The following is an 18,100-nucleotide window of genomic DNA, read 5'->3' as shown; positions in this document are numbered from 1 at the left end:
TGTGGAGAAGTAAGTTCCATGCTTGACTAAGCTGGAGTCTCACATCTCAGTTGAGATTCTTGCTTTCCAGTGAAATGGCTATGGCATCCTTTATTCTTCTGTCCCAAAAACTGAAACAAGGGTCATAGGATTTTATTTTAAGACACCAAGATCATATCAAAATTTTCCGGTTTTGACACATGAAGAAGGTAGCTCCAAAAAATTTCTGAACCAAAGGGAGAATGTAAAGATGTTGTTTAAACTTTGTTTTTCCTTTTTCACAGAATTCTTAAGACACCAAAGACAGAACGTGTTTTGAAGAAATATGATGAATTAATCCTTTTACTGGATGGTTTTGCAGAAACTTTGTTTAAAGATTGGACTACGCATGTCAGCGAGCAATGCGAAACAAACCTAAAACAACCATTGCTTTTAAGGAAACCTTCCTCTGAGCTGGGACTTAATTTCAGCCCTCAGGTTAGAATTATTGAATATAATTTCAATGAGTTCTTTTTTTTTAACAATAGTTGAAGATTGAGTATCTCTATTAGTTTCACATGCTTATAATACACTAATAAAATTTTTATTTGAGTATCATGAACAGTTTAGTACCCAGATCCATCACATTTTCAAATACAATGTAAGTAGTAATAGTATTAGTGGTAGAAGTGGTGCTTAGTAATACTAAATAACCCAATTGATGTTGGGTTCTGAACACTTCTGCCTTGAAACAAACTTAAAACTGTTAGCGTGTAGATTACATCTCAGAAGTGTCCATGATTGTACAATAATATTAGCATTACAGCAGGCATTACATTTTGCCATACTTGAACACATTTTACAATCAAATCATAATTTAAATATGAGAACTTCATTGCTTGCAGATTATCCATGTAGTCATATTGGATATTGGATAATATTCCTTGTACATAGTGACTAACTTTTTTTATTACTCAATGCTTGAAGACAATTTCGCCTTTTTCCATCAAGAGCTACACAAATTCTCCATATTTAATATATATTATAATTTGAAATATAAATGATTTTTAACTTGAAGATGACACATGCATAATTGTGTTGAAATGTAAAGTATTAAAAAAAATATTCAGTACAAAGAAAAATTAGTTTTAATTAGTGGTATCATATTGTTCTTTAGAAGGGGAAAGTCTTACAGTACCGGACATCCGACAGTACCGGGCAATGCTAGTTTTCACTTCAGACGTTAGAGAGCAGCAGTTGCCAGGTGTGATGTGTGTGTATCAATGTTCAACATAGTTTGGGCATGCAAGTCTGCGTGGAGTGTTATGTGAAGGGGGGTGGTTCAAGCAGTTTGTACGAAAAGTGGGTGTGGTAAGTTATTTTGACAGTGATATTCCTCCAGTTCGAGATAAGCAGTAGATATAGTTTTATACGTAAGTGCATATGTAGGCCTCTAGTTCATAATAGCTGATAAAGGATTCACCATAGCATCTGCACAAAATGAAAAATCGGATGAGGTGCTATCATGTGGCGATCGTACAGTACCGGACAACGTAGAGTCTTCCAGTACCGGACAAGCAGAAGTTCAAAACCAATCATACAGAAATATATGTTTCTGGGCTTGTTAATACCACCTTCTCTTCCATCTGCCGAATGGAACTTGCACAGTCAGCTATCTGCTGCACAGGTTCTTTTCCTAGGAACCCAGAGGTATTTGTTGATTTGGATTTCCTTCCCTCTGAGAACTTTACAGAGTCTAATGCAGACTATGTTTCTGCAACACCAGTGCCGAATGATCTGTTAATTGCTACATCAACACTCTCAGCACAGAGAAATAGCAACTCCACAGCCTCTGAACCATGACCTTCATTCACTGATCTGTGAAAAAGAAGAAGAAAGAGAAAATGAAAACCCAGAAGAGATGAAATGAACGAGACATGCAGGATGTTGGAAAGATGGAACGAGGAAACACATCACGCACTTCTACAAGGGGAGTAAAGGAGGATGAAGACTACATGCCACCTATGAAGAAGACAAAACACCTGGAATGGGTGCAATGTCTCTTGTTGGGCCCATGTTCAATATGCAGATGAGGAAAGCATCTTGTATTTTACTTGGGAACATTGCAAGAATGCTGCTAAACTGTAGGCAAGTGCGTTACCACTGCATTTAGGTGGTCGGTGATTTTAAATTTATAATTTTGAACACTCTACAAGCTAACACATTGTCTGTCCAGTACTGGACGACAATTTTTGTTATTTTGCAAATGATACTTCTTTTTTTTTTGTTGGCAATTTTATTTGTACTTTGGTTCCCTGGTTCCCATTTTTCATCAGTGATTTCCTGTTCTTAATAAAGAATATCTTGAAGTACCATACTCTTGTTTTCAACTTACATTCTGCTTACTCATTTTCTAATTATTGCCAATAAACTTAGGGTGTCCAGTACTGTAAGAGTTTCTCCCATAAAAATATTCAAGTGCTTTAAAAACATTTGATTCATTTTGTTAATAAAAAAAAATATTTATTAATTTATGTGCATTGCTGTGAAATTTTAAAAATTAATCTTCCCTTTAAGGAAGTTGTTCTTGAAAAACGTGTGTTTCTAATATTCTTGAATGTAGAAACCAGTTAAAATATGATCAACGGTGATCACCATTACATATAAGTTTAAATTCTAATTGGTTTCGTAGGATCATACTGTTTATATTTTCTTGTTAGGAATTCTATTTCTCTTTTTCCTTTTCCATCACAATATCTATGGTTGCAGAGCTCACCAAGCATAGTATTATCAGTGGCTACCTGGAAAGGGGAAGGGGTGGGGTTAACGTGGCTGGAGTATGGTGCTGATCATGCCACCTCTTCTATGACTAACATTGACAATGTGTAGAGTTGTATCTGCACACTCCTGAATGCAGTTTTGCAGAATAGTGCAATGCACTTGGGAGAATTTCGGACACTTTTCACATAACTTTTAGGTTATCTGCTATCACATTACATTACTTTCCTTTAGGGAAAATATCGATTTAAACTTATAAAATTTATTACTTATTTATGACTTATGTGTAAGAATGGGACAAAGTAATCCTTACTGTTTTGGTATTGGCCGATACAGACATATCAGTGTATCAGTTGATCGGTAAAATTAGCGAATCTTACTGATCCATATTTCTATAAAGATCCTGTAATTTATTACAAAATTCTGCCATAACATGTGTAATGCATATGCACACCTTTTTTTAAAAAATGAAAAGTCTATATTGTGGACAGAGAGGGAGATCTTGAAGTAGGAATGCAGGTGCGACTTCTGATCGGGCAATGTCATTGCTGAGTAATGGAAACTGAAAACATTGGCCAGGAGGAAGTCGTGGCTGATCGGGAGTTGCGTTTGGGGAAGCGAGAGGAGAAGGTGGTGTTGAGGAGTAAGTGTCGTTCTGGAAGTGAGGAGGTGCCAGGACAGGAGAGAGAAAATATTAGGTAAGTGAGAGGGGTCTACTTCTAGTCCACGTTCGGATCTGCATGGTCAATTTGTTTTAAATAAATATTTGAAAATGGATCAAAAGCGAGTGTCTCTACTGTTACATCCCCGGGCTGCCATAGGCAGTTCAACAATATACACAGTTTCTTTTTCAAAGGTAAGATCCATTGCCTACTTATAAATATTAATTAAGGAATTTCTTATCCTTTAGTTTTTGGCTGTTACAAGCATAAAAATACAGTTTTTGTTGTGACGTTTAGGGATAACACATGCTCCCTTCATCAGATATTTAATTTTAGTTTGATTAAAGATACAGTTATAACAATGCGATAAATCGTTAATTTTATGAAGGGAGCATGTGCTATCCTAAAACATCATAACAGAAACTGTGTTTTTATGCTTGTATCAGCCGTATACTACAGGAAAAGTAATTCTACAATGCAAGTAATGTGTAAATACAAGAGAAATTAATTAAAGAGTTAATGAAACTTTCATGAACTTCAGGCAGCATTTGCAATTTTCTATTGAATCGGTACTACATTGGTTATCACTATTGGTAACTAGGTGACTGCAGTGGGTTTTGCAATCGTTATTTATGTGTGATTTTAATATGTATTATTTATTTTTCAGCTTGTGGCAATCTTGAGAGAAGTTCGCTACCTTCAGTCAATGGACAAGGAGGACATTCCACAAGAAGCTTTAGATGTGTACGAACATGCCGACATATTTAGAAAATACACATCTCATCTTAACCTTGTGATTGGGTGGCAAGTATCTATCCTTATAGCAGTACCGATTATAGATTGCAGGTTAAAGGAACAGAAAAGAGAAACTGTGTGATCCCATGCATAATTCTTGCCAATACTAATTGGATTCAGATCTGAAATTTTCTAATAGAAGAAACCTATTAATACACACACTGAAGGAATGTCAACTGAACAACCTGCATAATATATGACGTTCTGTTATTAATTTATATAATGAATAACTAACTTCAATTCTGTGGCAATCTTAAACTTCTGTTATATCCTTGATATATTTAAGATGTCAAGAAAATCTTTAGCAAAAAGTTGTATAGAGATGTACTCTGGAGATAAAACACATTAATCAATTCTTTATTGCTATTGTCAATGTAGGCTTTCTTGGTTTCAGTTTATTTGTAAAATTACTGTTAGTTTTATCAATCTCATATTTCTATAAATAGTTTGTGAATGAAGAATAAAATCTGTTGTTTGTTGTATTTATGTAAATAAATATAGTTCGGGCACACCAATTTTATATTGTAAACTTCTTAGTAATCAGTTTTTTAAAAAAAGAGAAAACCTAATACCATCACCTTGTTATATGCAATAATTAAGTAGGTGAATTAGTAATTGAGAATTAAGGTTCTTTAGTGAATACAATAGATCCTCGATAATATGTTTCGTATGGGACTATGGCTGCAAAACATATAATATGGTTAAAATGTATGATCTGAAAAATGTAAAACATTTTGATTTATTTGGATGAGCAATGTAAAAATGTGTAAAGTGTGAAAATCTATAATTGGGGCTCCATTCTATTAACCATTTTTCACATTGGCTTATCTGTATCAGGAAATTTTAGGATTAGACTGATATAAAAATTTGCAGACATCAACAAAGTACTCATACAAAATTTCCCGATACAGATAACCCATTTTTATCAATCCGGTATGAAGTGATAAATGTTTCTTGAAGAAGACAAATGAATCATCGTTAATTTCCATAATTAATGCATGTAACCAGCTAACTGAAATGGATTTTGCTTTTTTTAATAAAAGGAAAACTATATCTCTGTACATTGCACCTTGCCATGTGTGGCGGGTTTGTGCATTTAGGGCCACACACATTCTTGGTTATACTGGCAGTGATGTAATCAACTGGCCACCTTTACCCCCCCCCCCTCCCCATGCAGAGTTGCCCCCTGATAGACTAGGTGAGCCATGGAGCCACTACATACAGGCTGATTCAGAATTCCTATTTCACACTTCTAGGGGTTGTAGAGGGGACTTAGCTGATCAAGTTTTGATAAAGAACACATGTCCGGAAACGTACCGTTTTGGTTCTACACAGATGACAAGATCACATAATTTCACATCTCCCGCTTTATGGTATTAAAACACACATTGAGGGAAGGTAACGTCTTCAGTCACCTGATGTCATGTGTGCTGCTTCCAACCTTCACGTCAGTTGCTATTTAGTCGTTGCGGAAGACAGTACAGTATGGTTGAATACATGTTTGCCGAGAACACCGACATGTTGTTAATGTACTGCGAAGTTGGACGTAATGGTAGAGCCTAATGCAGAGCATTTTCCACATCGTGTCACTCCATCACATACCATTTTTGCCCGATTAGAGCAACGGCTGGAAGAAACAGGTAACTTCAAAGTTAAGAGGCCCAACTGTGATGCTTCACGGACATGCCACACTTTCGACGTTTAAGAGGAGGTCCTTCATCGACCTGAGGAGAACCTGTCATGTCACGTGAATGTGTCTCAGAGCAGCGTCTGGCATATTTTTCATGACCAGCAGCTTCACCCGTACCACATCCAAAGTTCCCGAGTTTCCTCGGCTTGTTCTTTTTACAGATGAAGCGCATTTCACCAGGGAAGGTGTTTTCAACAGTCGGAACAGCCACATTTGGGATGACGAAAACCCTTGTGCCATATATTTTCATGGATTTCAGCAATGGTTTGGCATCAATGCATGGGCTGGTATCATCGATGGTCATCTGATTGGGCCGTACCTTCTTCCAGGCTGCCTAACCGGTCCGAGGTACTTGACCTTCCTGCAAGAAATATTGGCACAGTTCTTGGATGATGTGCCGCTGCACATTCGCCAGCACATGAGGTTCCAACATGATGGCGCACCAGCACACTTTTTCCATGACATCCGACAACATCTCAATCAAACATAAGGGGACAGGTGGATATGTCGCGGTGGATGAACTCCTTGGCCACCACGGTCACCGGATCTAAATCTTCTTGACTTTTTCCTATGGGGCCACATAAAGTCTCTTGTTTATGAGACTCCTGTAGTGTCGGAGGAAGACCTGGTTGCACGAGTTCTGGTTGCAGCAGACACGATTCAGCACACACCAGGTATTTTTGAGCATGTGTATAAAAACATCCTTCGGATGTACAATGTTTGCAATGAACTTCAGGATCGCCACATCGAGCAGCTCTTGTAGTGATACAGGTAAAGTGGGAGATGTGAAATTATATGATATTGTCATCTGTGTAGTACCAAAACGGTACGTTTCCAGATATGTGTTCCTTATCAAAACTTGATCTACTATGTCCCCTCTACAACCCCTAGAAGTGTGTAATAGAAATTCTGAATCACCCTGTATATAGTAGACACAGTGTCCAAAAAATTCCCATGATCACCACCCAGGAATTGAACCTGGGTCCTCTGCATGTTTTTAGATGTCCAACAGACTAGACCACCATGGCTTTGTGCAAGAATCTGAACATTTAGATATTTACTACACAAAACTAGATCAAGTAAATTCCTGTTTATAAATATAATTGGAAATTTTACACTAATTTACACACTTGCAAGGCTATTTATAAGCACATCAGATCTGCAAATTATTAAATCATTAAGCCTGTAATTGAATTCCATTTTTTTTAATTATAAGAGTGTAATTTATGTACTATAGTTTTTATAATGTAAATGTGAAAATAGTTCCTTTATTGCAATCACCTGGCCACATTCTTCATGGAACATAAGCACTTTTATATTGTGTTAGTAGAATATTGCTAATCAGTATTGGGAAATATTATATTGATACTATACCAGTAGCACCAAAAACTTCATATTGGTCTACCCCCACAATCAATATTCAGTTCAGTGTAAATGAAACAAGTTAAAATTATTTGCAATACAAAATCACAATCACTCGTCCTTAATTAAATTATGTGACCAGATCGCTGCTATGGGTTTTGGCTTAGAAAAGGAAAAAAAGTATTTAAAAATTAATGTTATAAGACCAAGGCCCATAAATTTAACTTTATGTTAAAAAAAAAATGGCATAGTCATCTGTTCAATTCCACACTACAGGGTGTTCAGTTGGTTGACTGCCAACTAATTTAAACTGACTATTGGTGCTACAGCATGTAAGTGTCAAGTGGCTAGCGTAAACAAGTGTCTGCTAGTGCTTCGGTTAAGTTCACTTAGAGCATGATTATGATGCATTCAAATACTCAGGGTTACATGGTTTGTGTGAATTTTATTTCAAGATGATGCCTTATGTAAAGTGTCAATTTGTGTACAGTCACGGACACATCTGGGTCATGGTAACCTTTGGACTACCAGTCGTGGCATGCATTAGTTTGTCTGCACATACAAAAAGTATAAGGTGGGAGGTTATTCTCTGTCTATTAGGATGGATCAAATGAAAACGGAAGAGTGGATGTATTGGGTTATATTTATGTATGTGTGTGGCGACAACCCTGTGTAGAAGTAGAGCGGGAGGTAAGGAAGGAAACCCCTACTGCATAATGGGCTTGCCCTACATAGTCTCACAAGTGCACGTTATATGCGTAGGCTGTCAGGCAACAGTATCATCCGTGAAGGCGAGCACAGGAAAGTGAGTGCTCGGTGGGTTCCACACCATCTTGCAGATGATCAGAAAACCCTCTGTATGGGATTGTCTATGCAGTATCTTCTGAGATATCATGGCGAGGACAATTTCCTGGAAAGTGTTGTGGATGAATCTTGGTGCCACCACTTCCAACCCAAAAGCAAACGACAAAGCCAACAGTGGAGATATCCAAGCTATCCACCGCCGAAGAAGTCTAAGATGGTGCAGAGTAGTGGCAAAGTGATGCTGACATGTTTTTCCGATCATGAAGGACCCCTTCTCCTTGAGTTCCTGGACCATGGTCAAACAATCAATGCTGCTTGTTACTGCAGTGCCCTTGCACTGCTTGTTACACAGCCATCAAGGCCAAATGGCCCAGCCTGTTGTCCTCGAGTGGTTTTGCTGCATGACAACACGTGGCCACATACGTCAGCTGTTACAAAGAACACGTTGGCGACGTTTGGGTGGACAGTGTTGGAACACCCACCGTATATCCCTGATCTATCGCCATGCGACTTCCACATCTTTGGTCCATTGAAAAAGGCATTGAAGGGTCCGTGCTTCCACTCGGATAATGACGTCATGGACAATGTTTGCAACTGGTTCCGATCTAAGCCAAAGGAGTTCTACGAGCATGGTATTCACGGCTTGGTGAAACAGTGGGACAAGTGCTTGTATAACTTTGGAGATTACTTTTAAAATAAACCTTGTTGATTTCATTCTGTGGCCCCTGTTCCGTTTTCATTTGATCCACCCTCATAGATGCAGGGTAATTGGATCACTGCTTATTGTGGATGCAAATGCCTACCCAGTTCATATCCCTAATGAAAGGGAATGAACATCAAAGCTGCTTCTAGCAAGATAGCCAATTTATCACATTACTAAGACAAATAAGTGCATGCTTTGAGAGTCTTTATGAACATAATAGCATTTATGCTTTATTCTGTATAAGAAAATTGAGAAGCCTGTTATCCTTTCTTGAACTCTATGAACATGAAGCTAACTGAAATTCTGCATTGTATGGAGAACATTCCATGAGCGATTCAAAGGTGTGTGACTGGTATGTAGATATGTGCATAATTATCCGGAGAGTGGCCAACCATCCTTGGGATCATGAATATTTGATGTGTTCAATTGTAGAGGAAAATACAGAGAACGAACGATTCACCATCATGCCACTTTTCTTCCATGTGAAAACATTCCAGCAGTTTCATGATGACAATAAGATCAAAGAAGGCATTATAAAATGGTTTGCATTGCAGGCAGCATCATTCTACAATGAATTTATTGATTTGTTTTATTTTACTTCACTTTTCTACCAATTTTGGCTAATTGCAAAGATGGGGATGAGTGATGATGCGAAGATATTAGGGACATTCACAAAAAACACTCATGCCCAACCTGGGATTTGAATCTGGGGTCCCTGTATTCTATAATGGATACAAAAACTGGTGCCCTACTATGACAAGTGCCTGAACAAGTGTAGTAACTATGTCAAAACTAGTGTATAGTATTTACATGAAATGCTAATTCAAATGGTTTGTAAATTTATTCTTGTTTTTTCTTAGTCGGAACTTACTTTCTGGATAACCCTCATATAAAAAATTAACACTTTTGTGTGATGTCATCTTGGACCTGACATGTTTATTGTAAAGCAAGAAATGAAGTAATGCAGTATAAGTAGTGTAATTGATGATATAACCAGGACGAGAAATGATGAACCCCCCTCAGGCAGATTTGGCTACACTTGAAACAAGCTCAACATGCCTATATGAGCTTTTTGCTCAAGTGTGGAACCCTGTCTAATCCAAGATTTTTGTAAAAATGCCCTCGGGAAGTTCCTGTGAAATGATGAGCCCCCTCAGATTGATTTGTCCACACTTACAAAAGGCACTTCTGTCAGATTGTTGTCCATAAGCTTGTTAAAAATATGCCCCTCTTGATATTTTTTTTGCCCACACCTAAAACTAAGCCAAACGTATTAACACACACACACACACACACACATATTTACTTCCGGTCCACTTCCGGTTTGCCTACTTCCGGTCCACTTGTGGCCTATTTCTGGTTTATTTATATTGCATCATGTTTTGCAACAAATTATTACCCAATATTAAGCAATAAATTATTAGACATGTGTTGTTTTCTGATTGGTTGGTTATGACATAATGTGATGATGTGTTATATTCTGATTGGCCTATTGTTTCAGATGTTTTCAATGCGGTCTGTGCTTAGGCTATATAAAGAGATTTTGCATTGCATATCAGCCAGTATTGTGAGAGTTGTTGAAGAGTAAGGGTGTGTTGTTGCAGTGCTGCTCATATTTTTTTAAACACAAAAATATTGCAAATTTATATAAATTGAATTACAAATCTATTTGATTTAATAGACAGAATTTTTGACAACCTGTCATAGGTTTATTAAGTATAGAGTTTTGATTTGAACCCCAAGAAATTTTGTATAAATACCAAAGCCAAAAAATATTAACACACATACACACACACACACACACACTAAATATACAAAACACACTGCTGAACCCAACTGATATTTTTTATTAAGCATAGAATTTTGATTTGAACCCCAAGAAATCTTATATAATAAACAGCAACAAAAATGCCAAATCAAAAATATTGTAATCAATGCAATAAGAATATATCCAGCCCCAATTGGGTTAAGCACCAAAAGAATTGTAATCCAGATAAAAGCAGAATTCTCACAAAAATATGCCCAAAATGCCATAGAAAATATAACATGAAATATTTCACTTATACTTGTTCTGCACAGTCATCAACATTTCCAAACAAAATTGATTGGAAATATTTGTGTGATTGCCCTGTATAACTTAGATTGCAAGGCCATATTTTGTAAATTTTCTAGACCAGGAGCTAGACCCTGTGCACCAGAAACAGGCCATAAAATGCCTCTCCACAAATTATGTGAGCATCATGGAGCACACAATACACTTTACAATTTTGAGAATCTCAATTTAAATTCAGGAACAAGAGATTTGGATTTGTTGTATCTGGAAATATCTTTTTTTTCAAAAAATGTTTGCATCTTGAATCAACCTGCAAACAATATTACATGTTAGGCTGGGCTTTCTCAACAGCAGAGGCATGCAGCTTAGTGGTTTCCCGCACTCACACTCTGTAAATACATTCCATGATTTTATTATCCTATTAAAGCACCCAATGCTGCAATTTTTAAATTTTTGCTGAAGAAGATACATGATTATCTCAGTCATGTTCAACATCTGAGAATTGTATGCATCAAAATATTGCAGGTGATGATTGAAATCTGCACCACTATACAACATCCCACTGTCTGTTGTGACAAATTCTGACCTATGGAACCTGTCCAGATGCATCAGCAAAAATTTGAAATGTTTTGCAACATTTCTTCTATCAAAAAATGACATGTAGCTATTACTCCAAGAATATGTGAATATTGCTCCTACCCAAAAAACTGTGCACAGGACCCAGACTGAGCAGTCCCTGTTGTGGAAATTGGTACTCACAACAAAATCCAACCCAGAATATATGAATCCTGTGTTTGTAGTTATAAACTCAAATATGTCAAAATAACATATAACAATATTATGATTGAGTTTGAAGTCTGATCAAAGGGCATATATAAATTGTACATGCATTTGTGAACCAAGTAATTGTTCCTGAAGCCCAACAATTCTCTTATGTGTGAATTCAACCTTTCCCAAATATCCCAGATTCAGGAATCATACAATTCTGGCATATCTATTATCATAGATTTATCAACATGACTACTGTATATTCTTAATTTTAATAGCATCTGGAATTTTATCATAATCTACATATATACTCTGCTCATCCATGTTGAATTTGCCGGGTGTGCAGGGCTTATTGTAGAGGCCTGGATCCTTGAATTTCTTACCCTGTTGCATGTTGCTTGGGAGCTGATCGATCTCAACAGGTTCTATGTTGAAACTGCCGGGTGTGCAGGGCTTATTGTACAGGCCGGGATCCTTTAATTTCATATCATGTTGCATGTTGCTTGCAGGTTGATAGATCTCAACAGGTTCTATGTTGAAACTGCCGGGTGTGCAGGGCTTATTGTACAGGCCGGGATTCTTGGATCTTCTACCCTGTTGCATGTTGCTTGCAGGTTGAATTCATGTCCACTGTCAAGCAACCACCTGAACTCTGTTTCATTCCTAACTGCAAACAGATCATATTCCCGACAAGTCAGAAAAAAAAAAAACAAGCCTGAAATCACACAGCAGTGAATCTGATTTTATGTATTTTGAGAGGTTCCTCCTGAGCCTCACATTAACTGCTCTATAGATATGTTAAGATTTGAAGGTTGCAGAAAATTGCACCTCAAAGGTTTGAAAAATTCAAACACTGTGACTCTGATTGCATTACAAAGATTCTAGGTGGGAGCAATCTCAGCGGAACATGCAATTGTGGGAAACAATTATCTAGATTAAAAATTTAATTTCAGGTAGAGCAGAAACAGCAGGGAAAGCAGAGCAATGGGAGAGAGGATTGAATCAAAAGTATGGAATTTTTGACAGAAGATCTATTTACAAATATATAAAATCAGAATCACTTGTTGGGGATTTGAGGCATAGGTTCTCTGGACTCTCTGAGCATGACCTGTTGTTCTCTGTGCAGAATGAAACTGAGATGCAGTGGGTGCTTTCAAGTGATTTTGCTTTTCACTACCTGTCCCTGAAATCCCTGACAAGATTTGAAATATCCATGTTCAATACATGCAAAAGAATTGTTGGATTTTTTGTGCATTATTCTGTAGAGTGTTATTATTGGCATTGTGGATTTGCAATGTATGATGATTACTGGTACAACAATTGCAATAAGAATTGTTTTGTGCACAGAATGGACATAATTATGCCGCAGAGTCTAAACTGGGTCCATTATAAAATCTCAAACAGAGTTTATGTGGACCTGAATCCTCTTGAATATGTCACTACAGATGAGGGCAATTTATACCTACCTGAAGATTTTAAGCCAGGCATGAGCAAATTTTTAAAACATACAAACTTCAATGAAATTCTCATGTTTATGTTTAGGCAAAAATTTAAAAACTGTGAGCATGAATGCATATGCCTGTCACTTGAAGCACACAACATACAAAATACATGCCAATGCGGCAGGGAATTGTTCACACTGCCATTGTGCCTGTCATAATGCAGAATTTTTTTGACAGGAGATCAATTTCAAAATACATTAAATCTAAATCACTTTTTGGGGATTTTAGGCTTAGGTTCCTGAACCTGTCCGAGTATGACCTGTTTACAGTTCAGAATGAGACTGAAATGCACTGGGTGCTTGATAGTGACAAGAATTTTCAATACTTGTCACTGAAGAGCATCAGCAAGTTTGAAAAATTTATGTACAACAAGTTTAAGAGAATTTGTGGATTGTTTGTGCATCACCACACTGGGAGCTATTATTATTTCTGCAGGTTGAAATTGTTTGATGAATGTTGGTACAGCAATTGTTGTGATGGGTATGAAGATTATGATTTAGAGCTCATGGCTGATCAGAGCTTAAATTGGGTGCATTTTAAATTTTTGAACAGAATAATTTCCAATCCCAATCTGTTTAATAAGAATATTGAATTTGTGACCACAGATGATGGGCACTTGTTCAGTGCAGATGATTTCCACCCGGATCTTGTTGGGTATTTAAAGCACAAATGCCTAAATGAGCTTGTTCTGTATTTTCTGATGCAAAAATTTAGAAATTGCAGCAGTGAGTGCCTTGTACAGTCTCTAGATAGAACCTCTTGGAATGAAACATGCAGGTGCGGGAAACAATTATCTAAACTCCCAATAATACATACATAGGTTGGTACAGTGGGAATCAATCCCGCAATGCAAACAATCAAACATGTATCCCCGACAGTGGGATTTGGAAATAAACAGAGATTATCAGCAGCAGAGGAACAATATCCTCAGGCATAGTGTTGAACATGCCCTTAAAAAATTACAGCATTGCATTTTTGAATGTGTCATTGTCCTAGAGGGATGACACACAGCACTGATTGCACTATGTTTTTTGACAGAAGAAACTTGTCACAATATGTAAAATCAGAATCACTTGTAGATAGGTTCAAGCTTGTATTTTCCAATTTATGTGAATATGATGTGTTTGCTGTTAGAAATGAGACAGAATTCAGGTGGGTGCTTGACTATGACCGTGAATTTGGATGCATGCATCTGGGATTATTGGGCAGGAAGGAACAATACATATATCTGCTGCACAGGAGAATTGTTGGGCTCTTTATAAATTTTTATGATTGTTACAGAAAAAATTACTGGTTCACAACAAAATATTTTGAAGCACTGTATTATTTTAATATCCCATTTAACATATCTGAGAACTGGAAACATTTAAATTATGATATTCATTTGAAATCTTATGATGATTTTGAATTTGTAACTACAGATACAGGCTTGGTATTTTCTGGTGTGGATTTTATTAGGGGAAGAAAATACATCACAAGTATTATCAATGCAAATGAAATTATTCTGTATCTGCTGAACCAGAAGATAAAATTTCATGATTTAAAATATTTTGAACCTTTGAAGTGCAATTTTCTGCAACCTTCAAATCTTAACATATCTATAGAGCAATTAATATAGAAATATTTTTTGACAAGAAGAACCTCTCAAAATACATAAAATCAGATTCACTGCTATGTGATTTCAAGCTTATTTTTTTTTTCTGACTTATCGAGAATATGATCTATTTGCAATTAAGAATGAAACAGAATTCAAGTGGTTGCTTGACAGTGGACATGAATTCAACCTGCAAGCAACATGCAACAGGGTAAGAAATTAAAGGATCCCGGCCTGTACAATAAGCCCTGCACACCCGGCAGTTTCAACATAGAACCTGTTGAGATCGATCAGCCCCCAAGCAACATGCAACAGGGTAAGAAATTCAAGGATCTAGGCCTCCACAATAAGCCCTGCACACCCGGCAATTTCAACATGGATGAGCAGAGTATATATGTAGATTATGATAAAATTCCAGATGCTATTAAAATTAAGAATATACAGTAGTCATGTTGATAAATCTATGATAATAGATATGCCAGAATTGTATGATTCCTGAATCTGGGATATTTGGGAAAGGTTGAATTCACACATAAGAGAATTGTTGGGTTTCAGGAACAATTACTTGGTTCACAAATGCATGTACAATTTATATATGCCCTTTGATCAGACTTCAAACTCAATCATAATATTGTTATATGTTATTTTGACATATTTGAATTTATAACTACAAACACAGGATTCATATATTCTGGGTTGGATTTTGTTGTGAGTACCAATTTCCACAACAGGGATTGTTCAGTTTGGGTCTTGTGCACAATTTTTTGGGTAAGAACAATATTCACATATTCTTAGAATAATAGCTACATATCATTTTTTGATAGAAGAAATGTTGCAAAATATATTAAATCTGAATCTCTTATTCCTGATTTCAAAATTAGATTCTCAATATTTTCAATCAACAATAAGACAGAGTTCTACTGGGCACTGCACAGCACACAAAGCTTCAAATATCTAAACTTGAGATACATCACTGATTTTGAGTGCCACAAGTATAATTCTTGCAGGAGAATTGTGGGACAGTTTGTTGTTTTTTATTATTGTATTGATTTTTCCTATTATGGGGGATGGTTTTCAAATCATGCAAGTGTGGGGAGATTCTATGATTTTGAGAATCAGAGCTCCAAATCAGAGCTCAAACTGGAAACATTTCAGATTTTTGATGATGCATCTGGACAGGTTCCATAGGTCAGAATTTGTTACAACAGATAGTGGGTTGTTGTATAGTGGTGCAGATTTCGATCACAATAGGCATATATTTGATGCATACAGCTCTAAGATGTTGAACATGAATGAGATAATCATGTATCTTCTTCAGCAAAAATTTAAAAATTGCAGCATTGGGTGCTTTAATAGGATAATAAAATCATGGAATGTATTTACAGAGTGTGAGTGCGGGAAACCACTAAGCTGCATGCCTCTGCTGTTGAGAAAGCCCAGCCTAACATGTAATATTGTTTGCAGGTTGATTCAAGATGCAAACATTTTTTGAAAAAAAAAAGATATTTCCAGATACATCAAATCCAAATTTCTTGTTCCTGAATTTAAATTGAGATTCTCAAAATTGTAAAGTGTATTGTGTGCTCCATGATGCTCACATAATTTGTGGAGAGGCATTTTATGGCCTGTTTCTGGTGCACAGGGTCTAGCTCCTGGTCTAGAAAATTACAAAATATGGCCTTGCAATCTAAATTATACAGGGCAATCACACAAATATTTCCAATCAATTTTGTTTGGAAATGTTGATGACTGTGCAGAACAAGTATAAGTGAAATATTTCATGTTATATTTTCTATGGCATTTTGGGCATATTTTTGTGAGAATTCTGCTTTTAGCTGGATTACAATTCTTTTGGTGCTTAACCCAATTGGGGCTGGATATATTCTTATTGCATTGATTACAATATTTTTGATTTGGCATTTTTGTTGCTGTTTATTATATAAGATTTCTTGGGGTTCAAATCAAAATTCTATGCTTAATAAAAAATATCAGTTGGGTTCAGCAGTGTGTTTTGTATATTTAGTGTGTGTGTGTGTGTGTGTATGTGTGTTAATATTTTTTGGCTTTGGTATTTATATAAAATTTCTTGGGGTTCAAATCAAAACTCTATACTTAATAAACCTATGACAGGTTGTCAAAAATTCTGTCTATTAAATCAAATAGATTTGTAATTCAATTTATATAAATTTGCAATATTTTTGTGTTTAAAAAAATATGAGCAGCACTGCAACAACACACCCTTACTCTTCAACAACTCTCACAATACTGGCTGATATGCAATGCAAAATCTCTTTATATAGCCTAAGCACAGACCGCATTGAAAGCATCTGAAACAATAAGCCAATCAGAATATAACACATCATCACATTATGTCATAACCAACCAATCAGAAAACAACACATGTCTAATAATTTATTGCTTAATATTGGGTAATAATTTGTTGCAAAACATGATGCAATATAAATAAACCAGAAATAGGCCACAAGTGGACCGGAAGTAGGCAAACCGGAAGTGAACCGGAAGTGAACTGGAAGTGGTCCGGAAGTGGACCGGAAGTAAATATGTGTGGGTGTGGGTGGGTGTGGGTGTGTGTGGGTGTATGTGGGTAGCTCTTATGAGCATCTTGGCCTAGTTTTAAGTGTAGCCAAAAAAAAAATATCAAGAGGGGCATATTTTTAACAAATTTATGGACAACAATCTCACAGAAGTGCCTTTTATAAGTGTAGGCAAATCAATCTGAGGGGGGTCATCATTTCACGGGAAATTCCCGAGGGCATTTTTACAAAAATCTTGGATTAGACAGGGTTCCACACTTGAGCAAAAAGCTCATATGGGCATGTTGAGCTTGTTTTAAGTGTAGCCAAATCTGCCTGTGGGGGTTCATCATTTATCGACCCAGTAATATTGTATTTTATGCTACTAGTATATACGCCATTTATGTGCCAGGAATATTTAATTAATAATGCTCTATATGTTTGAATTTTGTTTTAGGTACAATAAAATCCGAACAAAAACTCAGAAAGTTGAATTTGCACTTATAGCACAGAAGGTGAATGACATAGATGAGTTAATAGCAAAGGCTCATGAGCAACTGAACTGGAAATCAGAAGGTAATATGACTTTTGCTAGTATACATGTTTTGTTTTTTCATGAAATATATTTTGTAGAAGGTATTTGCCTGATATGAAACACCAAAGGATTAAGGTAAAAACAACTTTCAAATACGTAAATTTCTTTTCTATTTTGTAATATCTATAATTAATTATTCATGTCAGTTGTTCTTGTCATTGGTTCTCAATGCCTAACAAGAGACATGGTTTAGTGATGCATCCTTGTTTGTATTGTTCCATATAACTACTTTTCTCTGTTACGATACAGACCTCTTTGTGAAGGAAGAATGAGTCTAAAAGACTATCAATATTTTGTGAGCC

At 36.4% G+C, this 18,100-nt stretch overlaps 1 protein-coding gene across 1 annotated transcript in view; it reads left to right on the top strand.

The window, feature by feature from the left end:
* Nucleotides 1-18,100, top strand: part of Dhc93AB (Dynein heavy chain at 93AB) — a 584,738-nt gene that overhangs the window by 117,387 nt on the left and 449,251 nt on the right. Inside the window, exons 13-15 of the mRNA XM_083127975.1 lie at nt 264-456; nt 4,066-4,202; nt 17,661-17,779. Of these exons, the coding sequence (XP_082984101.1) occupies nt 264-456; nt 4,066-4,202; nt 17,661-17,779 (449 nt within the window). The remainder of the gene's footprint in view (nt 1-263; nt 457-4,065; nt 4,203-17,660; nt 17,780-18,100) is intronic.

Source organism: Lepisma saccharinum, chromosome 9 (assembly GCF_977018435.1).
Source record: "Lepisma saccharinum chromosome 9, izLepSacc3.1, whole genome shotgun sequence".
Classification (NCBI taxonomy): domain Eukaryota; kingdom Metazoa; phylum Arthropoda; class Insecta; order Zygentoma; family Lepismatidae; genus Lepisma; species Lepisma saccharinum.
Note: the sequence above shows the minus strand (reverse complement) of the source record. Positions and strands in the feature narration are given on the sequence as shown.